The following is a 23,224-nucleotide window of genomic DNA, read 5'->3' on the forward strand; positions in this document are numbered from 1 at the left end:
TTCAGAAAGCACCAGGCTGATGGATGATCAGCCCCAGCAGCCTCGTTGCTGCCCTGAAGCTTTCAGGCAGCACGTCCAGCTTCTGGGAGCAGCCAGCATCCTGGCTTGCCCTCTCCCAGACAGACAGGGACAGCCTTCCTCTTGTGTGACTGCCTGGGGACACCTTAAGTACGGGCCAAGCCCTCTTGCTGCATCCAGGGACCTGTCCTAGCCTCTCTCCCAGCACATCCCGGGTGGAAAGCCTGCCCTGAGGCTTGAGGAGCAGCGATTCTGACTGTCTGAGGGGAAGGAGCTGCACTGGGCTTCTGGGCTGTGCCGCGAAGTCGTAAAACAACACCCTGGAGAAGACAGACGTGCCCTTCCCGACACCCCCGCGGCACAGGGAAACACCCAGGAGCACACACGGGCACGGGCACTGCTCACACCCCACGGCACAGCCACACACCACGGGCAGCGAGCGACAGGCGCCGGCAGCCCGGCACGGCTCACGGGGCATCGGCACACACCGAAGGGGAGCGCGGGGCACACGGATACAGCACACACACACACACACACGGAGTTAATTGTCACTCCCGTCCCCGCCGGCCAGGCCGGAGGGGAGCGGGGTGTGCCCCGGCCCCGCGGACGCACAGACAGCACAGGAGGCACAGACGGACACGCGCCCCCGCCGCCCACATACAGGTGGCTGCTGCGTGGCTCCCACATCGACATGTGGTGTCTCCTCCGCCTGTCTCTTCTGGGGAGGAAAAACAAACGGGTTCAATGCCCTCCTTCCACTCGTGTGGGCAGCGCAGAGAGCTGTCCCCCCTCCCTGGGCAGCCGGTCATCCTGGCCCTGCACGCTGGGCACGGGCTGCCCACACTCACGCTGGCACTTCGTTCCCTGGGAGCCTTCCCCACACCGTGCACCGGGAGAGCAGTGCAGGCTCCAGTCCTTCAGAAGCTCCGAGACATCCTTGGATATTTAACAGCTGTCTCAAACTGCTCCAAATTCACTTCTCCCAAGCAGCACACGGCAATTGGAAAGAGGAAGCAATGCGTCAGGCCAGCCCTGAGCTGCTCAGAGCCATCGCCGTGAGTTGATGCTGCCCTGGGAGCACAGAGGGGAGCGTGAAGTTCCCCAGCAAACAGGAGGCACAAGGCCAGGCTGAGATGCCACAGAGCTCCTGTCACTTGAGCAGCCCCCACAAAGAGCAAGTTAACAAGGCTGGCAAGGTCCTTCACACACGTTAGCAGCTGGGGAGATTCCAGGCTTTAACCTTTGTGTCAGCACAGAAAAAATTCGGATACACACAGCTCCAAGAACACGGTCCTGAGAATATGCAATCATAGAAACACAGAACATCCTGAGTTTGAAGGGATCCAAGAGGCTCATTGAATCCAGCTCCTGGCCCTGCACAGGAACAACCCCGAGAATCCCATCGTGTGCCTGAGAGCATTGTCCAAATGCTTCTTGAGCACTGTTGTGACCACTTCCTAACAGTTTGCAGACATTCCCCCTTGTCCTATCACTTGTCAGAAAACCACCTTGTCCAAAGTCCCTCTTCAGCTCTCTCAGTGTGCTTTAAGGTCTCCAGGCTTAACAACTTCCATCCTCCCACCCCAAGCTCACGGGAGCGGTGCTCCAGTCATGCCGATGATTATGGTCTCCCGTGCACGGGGAGGGGCCGGTGCCACGCTGGAGCTGCAGGCACCCACAGCATTCCCACAACAAGCGGCCGAGCCTCCAGACGTGTCCACGCAGCGCATCCAGCGCCCACAGCGCCCACCTGGCAGCCCCCGCGCCCAGCAGCCCCCAGCCACCTGCAGCCAGGTACCAACACAGCGCTCTGCCGGCCACCACGGCCACCCACGCCATCCCTGGCCACGTGGGAGCACCCATCCATCCCCACACTGCCGGACCTCTGCGCCAGCAGGAACACCCACACCAACCTGAATGCACCAGGTACCTGCATGCAAATGGAGCCACCCGTGTCCGTGCACACCCGGCTCGGAGCTCCCAATGTCCCTTCTGTGCCAGCTCTGCTCTGCCCTGGCCACCACTGTGTTGTCCCCACCGTCCCTCCACAAGCTCAGTGCCACCAAAAGCACACCAAACCCGAGGCTGGCTATTTCATCAAGACTAACCCATGGTGTTGTACTGCCTGGCCCTGACCCCAATCCGTCCTGGTGAGTGGGAGGAGCTGGAAAAAAGTCTCGTGAATATTAATACCTCCCCTTTCAATGCCACCAGAACAATAAGGAAAGGTTGAAAAGATCTGTTTTGCCAACCAGCTCTATCTGACAATGACTGGAGAGCTCTATCAGGGATGTGCAGCGTGGGCAAATCCTTGACTGCCCCAATATATTCCATCTCCCCCTCTTCCTCTCTCCTATCTGTCCATTCCTCAGCCTCTTCCCCAGCCTAAAGCTCTCTATTCCTTCACTTTATCCAACACATTCCCACTGGTATCCCGAAACAGAGCCAACATACAGACTCCACCACCTCTCCCCTAAACCCCCCTAGTACTTGGACAGACACAGATTTATTATGAACATCCCATCAGCCCCAGTCCAGGGTAAAATCTGTGGCTGCTGGGGGATCAGGCGGGCCTTACAAACACACCCCGTTCCTGCTGTCCCTAAAACCATGCAGGATGCGGGACCACAGCATCCCACCACTGCCAAACCAGGGAGGGGGCCGTTCCCAAGGCTGCCTCTGACCCCCCCCAAGAGCAGCACTCTCCTGAAGACAGCAGTTTCTCTCAGCAAATCTGCAAGAGATTCTGCCATGTACGAGCTTGGCTGGGTTTCAAAGCATAACGAAACCTAAAATTCCCTGGGAAGGCATTCTATAAAAAAAAAAAAAAAAAAAAAAAAGAAGAAAGAAGAAGGAAAAAAAAGAAGAGGAAAAAAATAAAATAATCCCTTCAGCTGTACTGAAATGTACTGTTTTGGGAAACAAATCAAAACGCCTCGTTCCAATGTTGACTTTGAAAGTTTTATGTGATTTAGACCATATGACACCGCAAAATAAAGAGAAAAAAGGCAGCTAGGAAGGAAAAACCAGAATTTTCTCCTGCTGAAATGCAGAGACAAGGCTTCTTAACACCATGCTGGAGGTTTATATGGTTTGGGGCTTTTTTTCTCACCCAAATCAAATTTTTGTACAACCAAACACGGTTTGACAAACCTGCTCCATCTTTTCTAACTGCATTCGCTCCCAAGGAAGGAGCCCGAGGGAGATTTGTGACACCACTGCTCCCTTTTCCCCCAGCCCTGGCTGCTCTCCTGCAGCTCTGCCATGAAGAAACACTCCCCAGGAACAAATATCACCCCTCCTCAAGAATAACTTGAGATGCCTTCCTCCTCCCCAGCCTCCTACCATCAGCCCTGAGTGCTTGAGCTCTATATTTGGGGCAGAAAGCCTCTTCTAGCATATTTTTGCCATGCCAAAGCACTGAGGCTGCAGCTCGGTGTAGAGGTTGGCATTTTCAGGGCCTCCCTGGTGACCCATTCCCCACGCTGTCACCTCTCTAAAAGCACTGCTGCTCGTGGGGAGCACACTCCTAGACCTCCATCCATCTTCAGGAAGATGCTCAGAGAGGGAGTCATCCCATGTGGGGACCCCATTTTCTTGTTGGCAGCCCCCACAACCAGCCGTGCCAGGCTCTGCTGCAGCTCTGTGCCCTTCTAAGCCTGGCTGGGCTTGAGGGGGTCACCAGGGTGATGTTGGGGAGTCACTCACTCGATAGCAGGCATGTTTGGGGCAGACATGGGGCTGACTTCTTTGGCTTTCTGAAGGGCGTGCTTCTGGTTAAAGGCCTCCTCTTCCTCCTGCTCGTCCTGCAGAGAAAGGAGGGACATTGTTCAGGGGGATGTCGGGGTTCTGAGGGAAAGCTCAGCCACCAGGAGCAGTGAGGGATGTGCAGGGCAACCCTGGATGCCAAGGCTTGAGGGATTGAGGGGAACCTGTACTTCTGATGCCTTGGAGTAGCTACCTAGAAGAGATGCTAGACAAGATTAAGAAAAGAAAAGTGGGTATTTATTAAAGGCCTTCCATAGGTACACCTTGGGCAGTCAAAAGCCTTCCAGAGGCTACATCCAAGATGGACAATGGTCACAAGTTTTTCAGACAATTAGAAGTTTGGTCCATTTACATATCAGGGGTTAATCCTCCAATTACAGCTTCAGGCAATGAAGTCATATACCCCCAGTTTGCTCCCCCATAATTCACTTTTGTTTATACTTTTCGGGGCCTGAGGCTGTAGGGTGTCCTTGGATCACAAGCCCAGGGGAATTGTTTAGTCTGATCAAAATGTGAAGACAGTTAATTAACACTTTATATGGAGTTTTGGAGTTATGCAGTACATGATTTGAAACATATGAAGGCATACAAGGCTTCACTTCCAGAAACACTTCACTTCCCTCGTGCTGTGGGGATGCAGGTTCCCCACTACACCAAATCTCCCCCAAGGCATCAGTGCTGCTCGAATAAGTGAACCCAGCCCACTCCAGGCAAGAGCTGGGCTGAGCACGGTGGGACAACCCCAGACAGGCAGACCAGCTCAGCCCTCCCTTCTTCACAGCCACAGGGGCCAGACAGCCATGCCTCAAACGGAGTGGGAGGTAAGGCATCCACGAATGACCCCGGCGGAGACCGGATTGCTTTAATGAGTATGGCTGTGCCTCCGGAGTAAAGAATGTCATTAGGAGTCATTAGCGAGCATTCAGCCTTTTCAAAAACTCAGCGGCTCTCTTAATTGATGCTGCTGGTACCCGTGGGGCTCTCCCATCCCTCGCAGCCCCTGGAAGTGCCATCTGCACCCCCCCACCGTGGGAGGACCCCCGCACACACCCCTCAGGCAAACAAGCACCATGCCCCGTTTCGAGGCAGATTTACACCAGTGTGGATGCCTCCCAGGGAGCCCCAGGGACATGAGTAATAGCACGGGCTCCACAAAAATTTGGGCACCACAGGATCACTGGTCTGCTCCAAAGAGTGGCAATGACCCTTGCAGCTCTCTCCTACTCACCGTTATCCAGATGGTGCCCCAACAATTTAGCATTCCCCAAATATTCCCCAGCATGGTCTTAAAAACAGCTAAGCACCAGCCTAAATTGCATCCTAAATCACATCTGCTGCCCTGCAGGCAGATAGGGAATAAATATTGACACCACTGGAAAATGCTTCCCACTCCACATCAGATCACATCCAACAGATGATAACAGGGTTATCTCCATCTGACTGATGGCTAAACCGAACAGGGCAGTTTAAATGGAGAAATAGTTAAAGCCATACTTGAGGTGTGGGTGTTCCTGGAAAGACCAGCAAGTTTAAGCATTTTCCTAATTCAAAGCCTAAATGGCTTTGCCCACACTCTCTCCACAGGAGAAGGAAAAGGAGCAGCAGGAACATACCTTGGTGAGCTCCTGAGCGTTGGCCAGGTTGTCCACGGCAATGGCCAAGAAGACATTCAGCAGAGTATCTGAGAGCAGCTAAGGATGCACAAGCCGTGTGTTAAGGACATGTGTATCTGCAGCTCCCAAGGGAAGGTGGCCTGGATGTCTCCTCGCCAGCTCAAGGCACAAACTCCTCACCCACCCCACAAAATCAGCCCTCAGTGCACCTCCCCACAGCTCCTTCTCTGCCTTTGGGACACCCAGCACTGCCACACGTGTGTGGTGGGTCTCCCTCAGCTGGGAGGGGAGGAAGGAGCAGCAAGCAGGGAGGGGGATGCCTCCAGAGAGGGTGAGGGGATGGGGTTGTCAGCAGGAAAAGCACAGCAGCCCGGTGGATACAGTTTCCAAACAAGGTGAGGACGATGAAGTAGATGGAGGACCACATCCCTGAGCGCACGCCTCCCTGGGAGCGGATGCCATTGTACATCACCTCGTTCCAGTCCTCGCCTGTCAGGATCTGCAGGGACACAAGGCAGCAGCTCTGTCACCTGCACCTCCCCCTCACCTGGGCATCTGTGTCACCAACACGCAGGAGCCGTGTATGGAGACCCCGTGCAGTGGATAACCCACTCTGCAGCTGCAGCACCTCAGGGACATCCCATTGCACGCTGATGAGGACTTAAAGCCTCCCCAAAAGAGTTTTGAAACTCTTCATCTTCTGTAACAGAGGTGGAAGCGTTTCCATCTCTTTGTTTTTCCAGGAGAGGGAGGAAGCAACAGCTGATAGAGGGGAACTTGTTTGGTGTAAAGAGCCCGTCCCAGCCATGGGAGAGGGAGCAAGCAGGTGGTCCCAAGGCCTCTTGCTGAGTCTCCTGGCAGCCCAGCTCCTACCTGAAACACCGTCATGATGGCTGCAGGGAAGGTGTCAAAGTTGGCCGATGGAGTCCCATCCATGAAGTTAAACCTGGAAAGGGAACCAGGGGAACGTAAATGGGGTGAAATACCAAGGTCACAAAAGTCCTGCCTGCTGTGCTCTCGGGTCTTTTGTGTTTAGGAGGACCTTTCCCCACTCCAGTAAAGGTTTCCTGAGCATTTGGTGCCAGAAACCAGAAGGTCTCCTGGCTAGAAGGACCAACACAGCCCAAAGACAGCCCTCGAGCAGGGATTTTTGTGTAGGAGGAGACTGAGGGGGAAGGTACAGTCTTTCTGGGCCCCTAAAAAGCGTGTCATCACTTGGCTATAACACCAAGAAGCTCTTGTTCCTTAGCCTCGAAACTACATACCTGCCTCCAAACAGCTGCATTCCCAGCAGGGCAAAGACTACAATGAAGAGGAAGAGCAGGAAGAGCAGACTGATAATAGATTTCATGGAGCTCATCAGTGAGACCACCAAATTCCTCAGGGATGCCCAGTACCTAGAAAACATAGATATTGCTGGAGCAGCACTGGCAGTGATGCTGATGCCATCAGCAGGAGTGACTGGATCTGGGCTGCAGCCACAGTCTGAGATGGAGGATGACAGGCACTGATGGTGGGTACGCACTTGGTTATTTTAAATATCCGCAGGAGACGAAGAGCTCGCAGGACACTGATCCCAAAAGAGGTTCCTGGTCTGAATATAGCCCAAACCACTTCGAAGATGCTTCCCACTGTGACCTGAGAAGCAGACACAGCCACAAGTCAAAGACAGGCTCAGGATGGGCTCGTGCAGGGAATCTTAACATCCCCAAAGACGAGGCACCCACCACCCAGTCCAGGACCTGGTGTCTCAGGCTGTCCTGGCAGAAAGTGGTCCCTGTCCCACTGTGAGGGCCATCCTGATCTCCCTTTTGGTGCCTTGCATTGCAGACCCTGCCAAGCATCTCCCCCCACACCCACAGCATCCCTGGGGCCGCTCACCCCACAGTCGAAGCAGTTGAAGGAAGAATGGAAATAAAGGCGTGGCCCCATCCCGTACATCTTTAAGGACATCTCCAGAAGGAAAAGCCCAAGAAACAGGAACTCTGCATAGTCTGGAAGACAAAACCCAAGCATGCTTGAGGCACTGAGCTGTGGGGAGCACACTGCATGCACCCACCAGCTGAGTATCCAGCACACCACAGAGATGGGACAAGTCAAGGACCATACAGCATCCCCAAACTCTCAGGGTTTGGGATGAGGGAATTTATCTGTGAGGAGCTAAACCGTATGTAACAGAGCATCAAGCCCACGAGTAAATCATTCAGAGAAGATACACCAGTGTCCCAGGGGATTGAGAGGACCAGACATGGCCAACACGGAGCAGAGCAGCTCTTTGGCATTAAACCACAGCAGCTGAGGAGCCTACAAAGGCATCAAGCACACGACACTGTAGGGGAATATTATCAACCTGGATTAAAATCATTGCATGGCTGGAATTTGGCCAGGGAAACAGACCCGAATAGCCAAGAGCCAGTGAAAAGCCTTTCCAGCTATTTCATAAACATTTAGCAGGCAGGAGCCTTGCTTTCACCTTTCCCAGAAGATGCTTCTCACCACGACCAGCTGCCATACCTCACCACAGTGAGCTGGGAGCCTGGCAGGCCTGAGCCTACTACTGCAGATTTGGGTAAAGCTGGGGCTTGACAGGGACATTTTCAAGGTGAGGAAGAAGCATTCTATCTGAGAAAGCAGCACTGTCCCCACTGCATTAGCTCAGGAGTGACATGTGGTGCTGACCACGTTGCTCTGCAGTAGCCCATGATGCAGAGGACATGGCCTCAGTGCTTCTGAGACCTGACCTTGTGCCCTGGCCCATGCTGGGCTCAGGGAGGCTCCATAATTGGGAACCTCCAAGCCTGGGATTCCATCACCATGCTCTGCACAAAGATTTTAACCAGGGTGTTTTGCCATGACCAGTCCCATCCTTGCAAAATTCACGCCTTTCCAATGGCAATGGCTTGTGCACATTCAAAGGTGGTTCTCCAGCAAGCTTTCCATCACCACTGTTCACAATTTTGGGATAAACTCCACTGAGACTGGCAGTGTTTCTCTTTCATGACAAACATATCAGACCTGAAGGACACAGAGCCAGCAGAACTCCTCCATCTTTGCTCACAAGGCTGAGACAGCCCTCAGTGGCCATGGGGCCAAGGGCAAAGCTGAATTAAATATCTGTACGTGGTCGTTTGTTATCAGCAGTGAATGGAGCTGAGGTTATTCCCCATCCAGCTCCACACAGCACGACTGTGGTGGGACTCATCCCTATGTGCCTCGAGACAAGCAGTGAGGGTGTGCTGCAACCTCCAACCACTGGAGGTAAGAAGGTTTTTCCTGCCCAAGCAGAGCTCTCCCACTTACACCAAGCCCAGGGACTCACAGAGGAAGTGGGTGAGCCAGGCTGGCTGGTTGTGATGGACGATGGCCACGCAGGCAGTGTTGAGAGCCACCAGGCTCAGGACGATCCAGTAGAAGACCTGGGATTTCACCATGTGGCGGACGGAGATGCGCAGGAGTCGCTCCTTGTGCCGTAAGTAGGAGGCACCGTCCACCCTGGCACCTTTGAGGCCAGAGTGACTTGAGGGGTTACCTGAAGGAAAAAGAAGGGGAACAAGGAGTTGGGTGCTCCAGCCTCTCCTGCAACGTGAGACAGGACAGATGGCTCACAGACATTGCTCTTGTGGGGCACAACTCATCCAGAGAATTTTTATGTGGAACAGGGGGCAGCAGGAGGTTTGTTGCTAAACTAGCAGAGATGGCTGGTCTGTGACACCCTCCACGTGATGGGTGTGACTCTGGGAACCCCATCAGCTGGCAGAGGTTTGGGGGAAGCAAGCTGCAGACTGCACTGACCCAAGGTTGGATGAAGAGGTCTTCTCTGCGCCAGCCTCCGCTCGCCCACAGAGGAGATGTCGACACAGTGCTCGTCACCCGACATGGCATCCGTCCGGTTCCGCTTGATGGTGGCTCGCCTGAGCACTGGGAAGGCAAGAGGAACAGGCTTTGGAGTCTCAGTGGCCCAACTCTGCTAGTAGCCAGCTCGTTGGATCAGGACCTGGTGACCAGTACTCAGGTCTGGTAACAGGACAGAGAGACCCAGGTGATCCTAGTCCAGAGCTATCCCTTGTGTGGGATCAGACACTTCCCAGACTCCAAGCTCTCTCAGGAGTTTTGGTGCCAATCCACCTCCCCTCACCCCTCTCTTGGGCTGCAGTCCCCACTGGGGCCTCCCCAGACCTCCCACCACAGCTGGAGGGTCTGAGCCTCCAGCTCTAGGCAAGCAGAAGGAAGGGCAGGCAGATTTTTAGGGTGCTGCTGGTCTTACCTTCTAAGGCTGAGGTCCCCGAATTTTTGTTCTCTTCAGCCAGCATGACTTCCTCTATGCAAAACACACAGTTCAGCATCAGGAGACAAGGCACTGTCACATGTCACTGCCTTATACCTAGGAACTTCCCCCAGCCCAGAGGCTGGCTCTAGATTGCAAACTCTTACCAAGTATTGGTTAAGGGCCCAAAAGCAAATTCTGGAGGGTGACAAGTGGCAGCTACCAAACATTGCATCGGAAAGAAGAATTACTTGTGATCAGCCCTTCTCCCTCCACTGTCATTAAGCTCATGAAAGAAGCTGAAAATTGTAGGCAGGTCTGGGGCTCAAACCACCCAGACCAGGGCTAAAGCTGAGGTCTGGTGCTCTGGATTCATTTGAAGACACACATCTTTTACAAGTCTGAATGCTGGATGAAAGTGTAAATCTTCCCTTCCCAGAGCTGAATGCACTGACCTGATTCCTACAAGGAGCAAGCAAGGACATGGGCTGTGGCAGTTTGGGAACCAACACCCACGGGCTGTCATGCCTGTGTCAGGAGAAAGCCTGGAACCTCCAACACCCCCAGCCCAGGTGTCCCAAGGCAGGAACCAGTAAGTTCATCCCCTCCAGATGGCTTCAGGAAGAGATCTAACTGGAAAACCCCTCTCCCTGTTCACTGCTCTTCTTTCCCACTGCCCACCACTGCAGGGGACTCCAACAAACGCCAGGAGAGAGGAAACCATGGCAGAGCACAGCTGATAGTCATGTTGCTCACAGCCTCCCTGGAGATGTAACGTGCTTCGTGCACTGAATGTGACAATTTCATGCCACAGAACATGAGGACTCACCGGAGGTTGGTGAGTCCTTGCTCGAAGCCTGGTGGCACCATCACACCGAGCTCACCCATGCACTCAACATCACCATGTGAGCACCTTGGACACTTCAGGGCTCAAGGATTCCTTTCTGTGCCCCCCACCCAGCACAACCAGCAGTCTGTGGTGCCCGTTGTCCCCCCAGGTGTCCCCTGGCCAGCATCCTTTACCCGCTTTGTCGATCCATGCCCGGTAGCCATTGAGCTCCCGCTCGATCTGCTGCTGGCGCCGCAGCTTCATGAAGGCTCGGCGGTTCTCCACCCGCTCTCGCTCTTTGGCAAACTCCCTGGGGAAGGGCAGAAAGGAGGGCTGAGAGCAGGGCAGAGGGGCAGGAGGATGCCCTGGGGGCTGGGGAACCACGGCACAGAAAGCAGGGACCAAGGTGGTTGTTAGGGACACGCACGGCCATCCCCAGCCAAAGCGTGGGCAGAGGATGGGTGAATGATCAGGGAGGAGAAAAGCAGGAATGGATGGATGAGAGAGAATGCCCTGCTTGACTGCTCAGTCCTGCATGCTGCAGCTGGGAGCTGCCGCCACTCAGAGAGAATGCTCCCAGTGCCACCCAACTCCAGAGCCAGCTCAGCTTCTGCATGTCCCTTCAGGGAATAAAAGCTGGGCGCTGTGAGGATGCAGTGGGGAGATGGAAGAGGGAAGGTCCTGTCCCTTGCCTTCACCTCCCCCTCTGAATTATTTTCCTTTCCAGGCTCTCCTTGGAGTATTTTCCCAGAACTTGAGACACGGCTGTCCTCCTCTGGATCTCAGGGTCTCACAAGAGCTATCCAGGTGTGATGACCAGCACAGAGACTCCCTGCTCCATCCCCTAGTCCCAGCATCTACAGAACTCCAGCCCACACCCTCAGCCCCTTCCCAGTCCCAGGATGCTCCGAGGCAAGCGTGATTACAAAGAGCAAATGGCACTGTTCTCTCTGCGAGAGGAACATCTCTCTCCCCAGAGACCAGCAGCAATCTCAGGCCTCAAAAAACAAAAACTATTCCAAAGAATGGAAAGAGCTGGTCTGTCTGCTGCAGAGAGCGTTCAAGTGCATTACCCCAGCTGAGCTATTACACCCTGATGCTGTGTGGGCTTTTGCATGTGTGTGTGTGCGTGTGTTTGTGTGGAAAGCCCGGAATGTTCCCTGCATCTCTTGTTTAAGATCCCCAGACAATTCAAGCGCTTTTAATTCCACCCCAGGAAAGTGAAGTTTCCTGCCGCTCTGGCATTAAGCGTCAGACTCCCCCTCCAGCACTGGCTTTCAGACTGAAATGAGACTTTCTTCCTGGGGCAGGGAAACAGGGGGAGAAACAAAAGGCAAGGAAGGGAAAAGCAGCCTGAGTGAAGGGAAGGAGGGTGGGAGGAGATGGGGGAGAAGGAAGGACCTCCCAGGCCAACAGTGAAATGCACTCTGAGTTTCGGGCATGCCATGCCAAAACATCTCCGATTGCTCTGGCTCAAGGAAGGACAGGAGAATTTTAGCTGTGCTATCACCCCTCACCACCCTTTGTCTGCAAATTTGAGATGTCAAGGAATGAGAAAATGCTGTTTGGAGTGAGAGTTGGAGGGGAAGTTGCCTGTCCTCCTCTGGTTTGCTCCTCTGGTCCTCCCAGCTCTGCCCCATGGGCCATAATTCCATGGCAGCCTTAGCAGCACTTTTCCCAGGCCACATAGATATCAAATCCTAGAATGATTTGGGTTGGAAGGGACCTTAAAGACCATCTCATTCCTTGCTATGGACAGGGACACCTTCCACTACCCCAGGCTGCTGAGAGTGCCATCCATCCTGGCCTTGAACACTTCCAAGGAAGGGGAAGCCACAGTTTCTCTGGGCAACCTGTGCCAGGACCTCACCACCCTCACAGGGAAGAATTTGTCTCTAATATCTAATCCAACCTTGCTCTCTGTCAGTGGGTAGCCATTCCCCTTTGTCTTGTAACTACATGGCCTTGTCCAAAGTCCCTGCCCAGCTCTACTGGAGCCCGTTTAGGCACAGGAAGGGGCTCTAAGCTTTCCCCAGAGCCTTCTCCTCTCCAGGCTGAACACCCTCAACTCTCTCAGCTTGTGGGCAACTGGGAGAACTTGGGAAGCTCTCCCTGATTTGCATCAGCTGGGAACCTGGCTACTTTCTGCTGCTTTTTGCTTGCCCATCCCTCTGTCCTCCAGCTCCTTTTGCTGCACGGCAAGAGAAACCACCATCATGTGCCTAGGGTGGAAACCACCCAGGAGGACCAGCTGAGCCTCAAGCCACCTTTTCCTGCAGAAGGAAATGGGGCATTGGAAAAGGTGCTCATCAAGCAACACTTTCCCCCAGGCCAGCCCCTTTGCTCATGGAGCACTAATTTACAGGAGGCTGGTGCCACACACACTCAGGGACAAGGTCCGTGCAGCTGCAGCAGCGTCTCCGAGGGAGTCACTTCCCACTCAACTTGATCCCTAATGGAGCTTAATTGCTTTTGTCCATTAGAAGGAGGAAGGGGTGGCAGAAAGGGGAGGGGGAAAAAAAAGTTAATCTCAAGTTAATGAATTATTACATTTCAGAGAGACACGTTCCCGAGCAGGGCAGCAGCGGGGGCTGGTGACATCTGAGAGTGGGTAGGCGATGCTGACAGATCAAGGATTGCTCAGAGCCAATTTGCAGCAGCGGGTAGAGATAATACTGTGTGTGAGTGAGAGCAGGGCCAGCCACGGTGACTGACAGCAGCTTGGGAAGGCTCCAAGTCACAGGCAGGGCAGCCTGGCATCGCCCAGAGAGCAGGTGCCTGCCTCCCATTGAAAGGTTCTGCTCCTGCTCTCTTGAGGTTACATCACCAGGAACAGCCCAATTCTGCCCTGCAAAGAGCCCAGGGCGGTGCTGCCCCATGGGGTCCCGGCAATGGGGTGCAATGGGGCTCAGAGCACCCCAGAAGATTGCACAGTCTCCACCAGCAAACACCTCTGCTTGTCCACTCAGGTCTTCTGGCCCCAAATCCCGATGGCTCCAGCTTAAAAACATCCATCCCCGACAGCCATGATCCGTGATGCCAGCCTTGTGTCACTGCCCAGCCCCTCTCTGCCCAGCCTCGTGAAGCCAAAGACACTCAGAGAGCTCTAGAAGCAATTGCTGAAGGCCCTGGTGGGGCCTGGGGATCAATGTGCCATCTGTCCTCCTGCTCCCGAGGGCACCATCTCCCCCCACACCCCGTGCCCAGCCCGCCAGGACAATGAGAGCACAGATGCTTCACTCCTCCTCTGCCTGCAAATTCTTCTCCAGAGCCTTGGCATTTCCCTCATGTGGCCTGAGAGCATCTCTGCTCCTGGCAGGAGACCCTTGGGAACACCACCATGCTCAGCCACATTCCTCTCCAGGCCCCCACAGTGATGGTTTCATTCCAACATTGTCTACTCTAAAGGCTGGAAAGCCCAGGTGTGGTATCAATGAGAGAACCACTCGTGGAAGCATCTGGCTTGAAAATGGGTTCCCTCTTAAAAAAAAGCAAAACACAAGAAAACAGGAAAAAACCTCAAACAACCAACTACAAGAACCAAAAACAAATTAAGAGAAAAGAGTATCACAGTTACTGCAATCCATTTTTCTACTTTTTAGACCATCTTTTGTGTTCAAAGAAGGTAAATAGTGCCCCTCACATCAATGCTGTGGTCTCCATGCTTTGAAACAACAAACCATCTATCTTCAAGCCCATCAACTCATCACCTCTCGCCTCTATTAAAGATATTTTGCTTCCAGCAAACCAGTTATCAAATCAGCCTTAAAACAACTTGAGGCAGCAGAAAGGATAGGATGGGAAACAGAGAAATACTGGATTACACACCGAGGATGAGGCAGCAGCACCACTCTGCTATGAAAAAAAACAAATATAATGGGATGTATAACAAGAGAGACCATCTGTAAGACATCAGGTAACACTGCTGCTCTCCTCAGGTCTCTTCTCATGCCACTTCAGGTTTGAGCACCACAATCTGAGGGAAACCTGCCTCTGAGACTCCGGGAGGGTGTCAGAAAAGGTTATGGGACAGAACTGACAACAGACGGTGTGGCAAACACAGCTGAGACAGTTGCAAACCAGGGGGATCAGATGGTATTTACCCAAGAGGTGTAAAGGAACTGAAGTGAGAGTGTTGAACTGACTGCACAGTCTGTAACCTGGAGCCTCAACTTAAACAGACGGTGACAGGCAGAGCTGGCACTGCAGACTGGGATTATTGCACTGAACCCATGGCAGAGGCAGGAGCAGGGTGTCCAGAAGGTACAAAAACCTCTGCAGGAGGGAAAGGTGTCCTTCATAGGCCTGCTTTGAAGGAGACCACAAGTTTTTCAGTGAGGGTAATTGCTTGATTTAAGTTCACTTGAACTGCCAGAGTCAGAGAAGACTCAAGGCCAGGCTGGATGAAGCTTTGAAAAACCTGGTCTAGTTGAAGATGTCCCTGCTCAGTGCAGGGGGTTACACCAGATGGCCCTTAAAGGTCCCTTCCAACCCAAACCATTCTATGGTTCCTTAACAAAGCTATGTTGTTTCAAGAAACTCTTCTCTGAAGCACTGAGCAGTGAAGAGAAAGGATAGAAAAAGAAAGGCCAACAGAAACACCCCATTTCTTGTATTCCCTGTCCAGCAGCTCTGATCATCCCCGTGTACTTGGGCGGGAGCTCTGTGTCACCGCGGTGTGACAAACCTGCAGTGGGAGCGCACAGCTGACGCTGCTAAAGAGAGCACATTTATAGAGCACTGGCAGTCACACGAGCTGGGGAAGGAAAAGCTGACAAGCTGTTGGTGACATGGAACGGTAAAACGGGAAGGAGCTGGGAGATACCAGCCCTGAGATTACCCATTACATCACTGTCCCAGTTAAGAAGGGGCAGATGCTGACGGGTACCTTCCACCTTGCAGAAAATTTGTGTTTGTCCACCTGGATTTGTCCAAGACCAAGTGTGCTGATACCAAATTGAGTGGGGAAGTGGACACTTCAGAAGGGAGAACAATCCTGCAGGAAGACCTGGACAGGCTGGAAGAGTGGAGTGGGCTAACGAGAACCTTACAAAGAGAAGCTGTGGCTGCCCCATCCCTGGAAGTATTTAAGGCTGGATTGGCTTGGAACAACCTGGTCTAGGGCAAAATGTCCCTGTCCATGGCAGGAGGGTTGGAATGAGATGGTTTTTACAAGGTCCTTTCCAACCCAGGCCATTCTCTGACTCAAATGTAAGGTCTTGGACATGGGAAAACAAAATCCAGGAGTGCAGCATAGGCTGGGATTTACCCAGCTGGGGAACAGCTCTGTGGAAAGGGACCTGCAGGTCCTGGGGACGAGTTCAGTATGAGTGAGCAGTGTGCTGCTGCAGCAGAGAAAGCCAACAGGGCTGCATCAACAAGGACAGAGAAGAGAGCCACAAGTATTCTAGCAGTAGACTCTCAATTTCATCTTTTTTCTAAGGATAACACCACCAAGGTTTGCATCGCTGTCCCACTGCCCAGAGAACTCTGTCTGCAGTGCTGCACCAAAGGCAGCAATAGCACACTCAGCCCACGCTGCAAAGAAGCTGCAGATGAGTGGCAGAGGGTCTGGCAGCCCCAGCAGCAAGGAGCAGAGATGGGAGCTCGAGATTGTGTTTCACTCTTATCAGGCAGGGCTGGCATGAGCAGCGCAGCTTCAATGCTTCAAGAGCCCCGGGCTTTGTTCACAATCACTCCCACTGGCTCATGCAGTGCTGGGAAAATGTCACTCCTCCCTTTCCCTCCTGTGCTCCAGTTTTTATCCCCTCTGTAAGCAGAGAACATCTTTATAGTCTCATTTTGCATGTGACGGCAATCCGCAGATGAAAGGTGTGTGGTCAGTACTGCAGGTGAGATGGAGTACGGAAAGAAAACCCCACATCAATTTTCAACCTTTCATTCACATTAACTTCCCAGGAGCTTCCAGCACTCAAATCGACACCTTCTTCATCCAACAGCAGTTCCCAGCACCCCCTTGCCAGGGTGGAGCAGCTCCTGGAGGAACCGGGCATCTCCAAAGCCATGCACTGGCTCCAATTGCGGCAGCCACGGCCACGCGATTGCTGCCATCAACCAGGAGGACAGAAATTACCATAAACTGGAACAAACCACTCTGAATGCAATCTGTAAGCAAGCACTATCTGCTGAGTGCTTTGTTGGGAGGATCAAAACGGAGCCTTTTTACCCACAGCCACAGACCACAGGCAGACCATGGAGCAGATTTGCAAGGAGGCAGGAATAAGAGCAATTTTGAAGCAGCGGAGGGAGACATGCTGGCAAATAATTTGCCAGGAGAAATCACAGGGGAAAGTCAGCGAGTCATCTTTTTGTTGTGGATTTTTTTTTCCCCTTCTCACCCAGCTGGCTGTAAGAGGAGTCATCATTCCCTGTAACAGCAGAGGATCGGGCACAGCAGCCACGCACGCCTCTTGTCAGGCAGCTTGTTTGCATGGGGCTTGGAGCCCTTGGCAGAAAGGTGGCCCAGCAGAGCACAGCAGAGAGGCATGAATATGGATGCCCACCTGCCTGCTGAATAGAGATGAAGGTCCCCAAGCCTCCTTTGCCTGGCCTGTGCTCAAACACCACGGTGATGACAAAGAGCCTCCCCAGAAGGAAGGGATGAGCATGGACATTTCTCGTGTATCCCATGGTGGTGCTGTGGGACCCGGGAGGGGCATCACAGCCACTCCTCCTTGTTCAAAAGAGATCTCAACTACTGTGTTCCCAAGCACAACACAAATGCAGACATTTCACATCTCATCCGAGCCACGCCTTGAGATCCTACAACCATTCCAGGAAAAAGCCAACGTGATGCTTCCAAGCTTTCATACTTCCAACTCCATATTTCTTGGGTGTAGAACAACTCATTCAGGTTGGAAAAGGTGTAGATCCTCAAATCCAACTGTGTGCACCACTACAGGATGTCCCTAAATGTCACATCCACATGTTTTTCAAACACTTCCAGGGATGGTGATTCTGCTACTTCCCTGGACAACCTGGTCCAATGCCTGACCATTCTTATGACAAAGAATTTTGTTTGTTGACATCTTCCTGGGAATTTATGGTCTCTCCACAAGCTTTCTTGCATTGTGATGTGTCCCCCCACTCAATGAATCTTCGAGACATTAATCATCTTCCCAATATTTTTGGCTTCAAAGCACCAGATCCCGCTGAACCGCATGGGGCCCAGGTTTTTGTGTGGAGCTGGCAAAAAGAATCCACTCTCCATTGAAAATGTACACTTGTTCCCTCAACACCCTTATTATTAATTGCTATAAAACTTAATTTTATTCATCGTTTGTTATGCATCCAAATTGGATGGGGAAAAAAATTCAAATTAACTGAAGTGAAAAGATTTCAGAAGATGGTACAGAAGGCTCCTGAAGGAACTGAAGAAAACTCTCCAGAGACTGGGAACGCAGTGCTAACCCAACCTGAAAGAAAGATCTTAAGACAAAGAAATCTTGCCAAATTGATCCTTTAATTATAACATTAGTCTTTTCTTTCAAAGGCTTAGTGTAAGAGCTGGGGGTGGGGGGCAGAAAAGACTTAAAGGGAGAAAAGACTTAACATCACCAGGATGAGTAGAAGCAATTAGGATTCAAATTACTCTCTTGTTTGGTACGAGGCAGATAGATTCCATTTTCTTGCCATCGTGCTCAACTTCTTGCTCTGCCATTAGCTTCCAGAAGTCTTCCCTTGGCTGGCCTGAGGGCCCAGTCTTCCCAGGTCAGGCAGCATCTACCTTCCACTCTGCACCCACTCTGCTATTTCTGCAGACCAAAAATACCAGTGATTATAACAGCTCTGACACTCCAGAAAGGGACTGGATGCACAAGACTGGATATGGGGATGGAGTCTCCCAGCTCTCAACAGAAGGATGATGCTGCAATGAATGGAGGAGGGTGATTGCAAACCAAATTTTTTCTGCAGAGGCTGTGGAAAGGGAGGTGGGAAAGAGTCAAAATGCAGCCTGTTTGGTACTGAAGCTCTGTATGAGTCCTCAGGAAGCTCTGCATGAGTCCTCAGCGCTACACCTCCAAGCACAGCTTATTTTTTATCTTCACTCTTTCATCTTCTTGCTTCCAATGACAAACTAGACACAAGCCATCTTCTTGCCAGGAGGGGCAAAGCAGGCAGGGTTTCTGCAGTCAGCAGGACGGGACACCAGTCCTATTGGCTGTGGTCACTCCTGGGGTGGCACTACTGCCACTGGCACATGACACCAGCAGCAGGGACAGGGCAGCGTGGCTCTGGTCAGGTCTCTGCTGCTCTGGGGACAGAGCCCAAAAACACATGTTCAAATTGTTTTATGTGAGAAACAGATAAGGGAAAAAACCCCAAAGCTCAACATTTTCACAAAAAAGGGAGAGCAGATCTTTGCAAATCTCCAGCACATGCAACTCCTCAGGACACAAGGCAGCCCCAGGTAGAAAACAGCGTTTCAGTGGATGCTCCATCCTCACTGGCTCCCACTGAGTGTCTTCTGCCAGGATTATCTCCGTAGCTCGTGTAGCTTTAAAAGCTGAGCAGTCACATCTCCTTGGGCTCCGTACCTGCTCCCAAAGAGGAACGGGGCCAATTTTTTTTTTAATCTTTTTCTGCTTTCAGTCAGAATTAATTGATCTGTAATTGCACCCATAGAGGGGAGAAGTTAATAGAGCCAGTAATAAATGCCAAAGCCACAGCAGAACTGGCTCTCCAAGCCCCTGCCTGAAGGAGCTCCATCTCCTCTTAATAGAGTCGCATGCGATTCCAGTGCGTGTGTGCCTGTTCGTATTTAGGGAGAAAAACTGAGGAGCCTCGTTATGATGAAAATCATTTCTTTTCCTCTCCCACATACTTTGTGCTTAAGGAGCAGATGGATCCAGGCTGTTTACATCACAGAGGTCATGCCTCAGCTTAACAGTTGGGGAACTGACTGTTGGGAGAGATGCTCATCACAACCAGGAGATTGCTAAATCTGGGCTCCGGCAAACTTCTGCTGGTGGCAAGTGAAACACACAAATGTCCTCCTGCAGCCTCTTTGCATTCAGGACCCACCCTGGGTGTTGGGCTGCTTCCCCAAAGGCAGCTGCTGCCGAGACCAGGCGAGGGCAGAGGCAGTTCAGCAGCAGCTCCTGAGCGTGAACCTCGAGGAGATGCTGGAAATCCCGAGGGCACCTTGTTATCCACTGATGCAGATGGTGTGGTTTGCAAGCTACGTGGGGCCAGGTCTCTGCAAGGAGGCTCCCAGTGCCATGATTAAAGCTGAGCATGCCCTGGCTTTCCCAAAAGCAGTGGTGTAACTGCTGGAGAAAGAATTCCTTCAGTGGAGGTGTTTCCGTGGAGTTCATTCCCAAAGTGACCATCTCTTCTCAGTTCAGCACAGCCACGGGACAAGTGGGGATAATCTGGCCAGGCCCTGCCTGTACATGCAGCTGAGAGCTGGGCAATGGAAAGGTTACACCTCCCATCCCCCAGCAGAGCCAAGTACTCTCTTCCAGCACCAGAGGATTGCAGTGAGTGCTAAAAACAAGAAGAGCTCAGTAAACAGAGCAAGGAACTCATCCTGCTGCACTCAAGGACACACATTATTCGTGTGCACAAGTACCTTCTCCTGCCTTAGGTCCTACTCCTCCACGGCTCCAGCAGCAGCTCTGGATGATTGCCCCAGCCAGGGTGCTGCATCCACTGAGTCACAGAGGATGTGGCTGTGTCCAGGCAGAGGGACATGCACAGTGGCCATGCCATGGAGTGGCAGAGCCCAGCTGGCCACCTTTGCTCACCTCGCTCAGCCCTCCAGGGAGCTGAACAGTCCTGCTTTACCCTGGATATCTGCCACGCCACAAGAGCATCTCCAGTGCCAATTAGGCCACCCACCCACTTGCATCCTTCCCCAGTACAAACCCTACTAGCAATAAACAAACAGTGGAAATGCCAGCCGGTGCCTGGGAAGAGTCCTAGACAACTGCATCCAATTCAGCAGGCATGGGAACAGCTGTCTCAGGCAGTCCTGGTGCAGAGAAGCACCAAGTTGGGCCAGGGCATGGCCAGGAATTCACCAGCCCCACTGTGGCTCTCTGGCCAGTGTCTGGCTTATTTCCCCAAGCTGCTTTCAGCATCACCCCAGCACCAAAAGCCTTGGTGTCCACACAACACACAACACACAACACTGACACAATTCAACGTTGTAATTAAGGGGCTTTCCCAGCTTCCTAACTTTACTTCTCCAGGCTTTTGTAGGAAGGCTTTTGCTTGACACTGAGACCCAACTGGACTTTGCCCAAATGCCCAAGCTGGATGTGGCATAAGAAGTACAAATTCTACCCAACGCTGCTTGGATACCTTCATCCCCCATAAGAATTCCCTCTCTGCAAGGAAATTCCCTTCCTGCAGACTGTCCCCAGAGCCCCTGGACTCAGTCAGACCCCAGAGTGAGAGCTGGGAGAATTCATCCCAATAACAAACCCCAACCTGCAACTCTAGAAACTCCTGAAATCACCACCATCACACTTGAACTTCCAGGGACACTCAGGAAAGGGACAGAGATGACCAAGGCCATTCTCCACCCTGACTCTTGCATGTAAGGTCTTTCCATCTGGCCAAACCAGTGCTACAATGACTTTTGCATTTTGCCATGATGCGTAATTAGCTAAAAAATGACCTGCTTCAGTCGGAAAAGAGGAGCCCACATCTTTCCCCAGTGCAGGAGAGGGCACGCTCTCACCATTCACCAGCCCCTGCCAGCAGCTGAGGATGTGCTGATGCAACCACAGTTCATTGTCATGGAGACAAGAAGAGTTTTTGTCTCCAAACCCAGCTTAATGGCTTGGATTACCCTTGGGAAGTGCAGGACAGGGACAGTTGCTTTGTCCCTACTTCCTGATCTTCTGGGCTTACCCACGTGCACGCAAGCACCCCTATCCTCACCAGTTTGCACTCCACCAGTGCAGAGCACATCCTCCTGGTCACAGCACAGAGGTGCTCTGTATCACTTCCCAAACCCCTCCCAACCCCCCACACCCCACCACAAACAGCCTGGACTCAAAGACATTTTCTTAGACCCATCATGTGTCTCCCCTCTTGCAGGTCCCAAGCAGACAGAAGATCCTCAGGGACTGTTTCTCCCAGGGGAGATCAGAAGCACAAGATCTTCATCAAGGTGAAGTAACAGTAATAATAAATATCTTCAAGGCTGTCCGTTTCCCAGCTCCCCAGGGACAGAAAGAACCAAGCACAGCCAGGGAGAAATCCCTTGCTGTGGGGCAGGCAGGTATGGAGGGGAAGGAAGGACACAAGGTCCCAGAAAGGTGTGGCAGGCACAGCTCGGAGGGAATGACCACACTGCTTACCCTGACAGCACTCCCAGGACAAGGTTGAGGACAAAGAAGGATCCAATGATGATGAGGGGGATGAAGTACAGCCAGTTCCAGGTGGCTCCTAAGGCATCATTGGTCTGGAGGGGAAAGAAAAAAAAAACCACATGTGACATCACCTTCAACTCCAGCGATAGGGCAGAGGGAGGGTGTGTTAACTCCAGTGCTCCTCGCTGACCACACCAGGCTTCTCAGGGTGACATGGCCATGCCTGCCAAGCCTTGTTGGGCACCCTTCCCCACCACAAGAGCCCTGGCACCCCTCAGCACCCTGCACCAGCCCTAGTCTCCTGTGTCCAGCCCTCATCAGGCAGGACTGCTCTCCTCCACCCTCTCCAACCATCCCTGCAGAGACTCTAAGAGATGGGTATAGCTGGAGGTGCAGGGTCTTGCAGCCCAAAACTGGAGTGCTGAGGGCGAGGGGTCACCCTGAGCATGTTTTCCCCACCAGTCTGATTCAGGGCTCCCATGCACATCCACCAGTCTGGGGCAAAGCAGCCCCACACCAAGCACAGATTTATAGGGTGCCTTAAGACCAGGGAAGGTGGTGTCTAAAGAAGAGGTAGCCAATGTTTGTCCCTTCATGCATGGTGGGAAATGTCCAAACAGGCATTTTCATCACTAACGCCTTGCAGACACCCTCCCACCACAGGTACGTCCCCCAAAGCCAAGGAGCTGAGATCAGACGGGAGCTCTGAGCGCAGGGCACAGCCCGACAGCTGCAAAGGCTCCTGATGAGCCCTGCTCAGTACCTCCAGACATTAATTCACCAGAGGTTTTAATAAAGCAGTGCCCCTCTGTCCCTTCCAGGCCCCATTTGTCCTCTGGTGTCAGGCACAGTGCGCATGACGCCGGGCTGAGGGTGATGCGGCAGAACGTGACTGTCTGGGGGAGGTGGTATCAATCTTCTTGCAATGAAAGACTCTTTCTCTTTTCTCTCTCTTCCCCACTCTCCCTGTGCTAATTAAACCCTCATCTTCATCTGAGTCATTGGCACCACATCTCCTGGTCGGCCAGTGCAGGAGCTGAGGCGAGGCTCTGCAACGGGAGAAGCGCGATTCCGAGGAGGAAAGAAAGTCACCGTGCTGGAATCTTCCTCCAATGGGCATTTCAGCTGGGTGTCCCCATCACCCCGACACCGAGCCCAAGGCAGGAAGGGTGACACCAGCACACCCCGGCACAGGCATTGACCACAGCACTGGGACAGGGGATGTGGGCAGTGATCTCAGTGACAAGGAGCACCTGGCACACGTAAGAGCAGTCACAAGGGCTCTGAAAGCATCTGGAAGGACTCACTGCTCTCCTCCTTTGGCACTAGGGAAACCACACACGTCCTCTCAAGATCCTGCTCTTTCAAGAGCCCCAGTTCACCT

At 52.7% G+C, this 23,224-nt stretch overlaps 1 protein-coding gene across 5 annotated transcripts in view; it reads right to left on the reverse strand.

The window, feature by feature from the left end:
* The window catches only part of CACNA1E (calcium voltage-gated channel subunit alpha1 E), a 107,808-nt gene that overhangs the window by 36,046 nt on the left and 48,538 nt on the right, over positions 1-23,224 (reverse strand). For all 5 annotated transcript variants that reach the window (XR_015805549.1, XR_015805550.1, XM_088170322.1 and 2 more), the window contains exons 8-20: positions 21,829-21,932; positions 10,687-10,802; positions 9,664-9,717; positions 9,192-9,317; positions 8,719-8,928; positions 7,281-7,393; positions 6,925-7,037; positions 6,665-6,796; positions 6,273-6,345; positions 5,781-5,898; positions 5,400-5,467; positions 3,727-3,824; positions 680-736 (exon numbers count right to left, since the gene is read on the reverse strand). Coding sequence is in view for 3 of the 5 variants with exons in the window: in XM_088170322.1 (XP_088026448.1) it covers positions 680-736; positions 3,727-3,824; positions 5,400-5,467; positions 5,781-5,898; positions 6,273-6,345; positions 6,665-6,796; positions 6,925-7,037; positions 7,281-7,393; positions 8,719-8,928; positions 9,192-9,317; positions 9,664-9,717; positions 10,687-10,802; positions 21,829-21,932 (1,382 nt within the window). In the remaining 2 variants the exon portion in view is untranslated. The remainder of the gene's footprint in view (positions 1-679; positions 737-3,726; positions 3,825-5,399; positions 5,468-5,780; positions 5,899-6,272; positions 6,346-6,664; positions 6,797-6,924; positions 7,038-7,280; positions 7,394-8,718; positions 8,929-9,191; positions 9,318-9,663; positions 9,718-10,686; positions 10,803-21,828; positions 21,933-23,224) is intronic.

Source organism: Sturnus vulgaris, chromosome 9 (genome assembly GCF_052056855.1).
Source record: "Sturnus vulgaris isolate bStuVul1 chromosome 9, bStuVul1.hap1, whole genome shotgun sequence".
NCBI classification, from domain to species: domain Eukaryota; kingdom Metazoa; phylum Chordata; class Aves; order Passeriformes; family Sturnidae; genus Sturnus; species Sturnus vulgaris.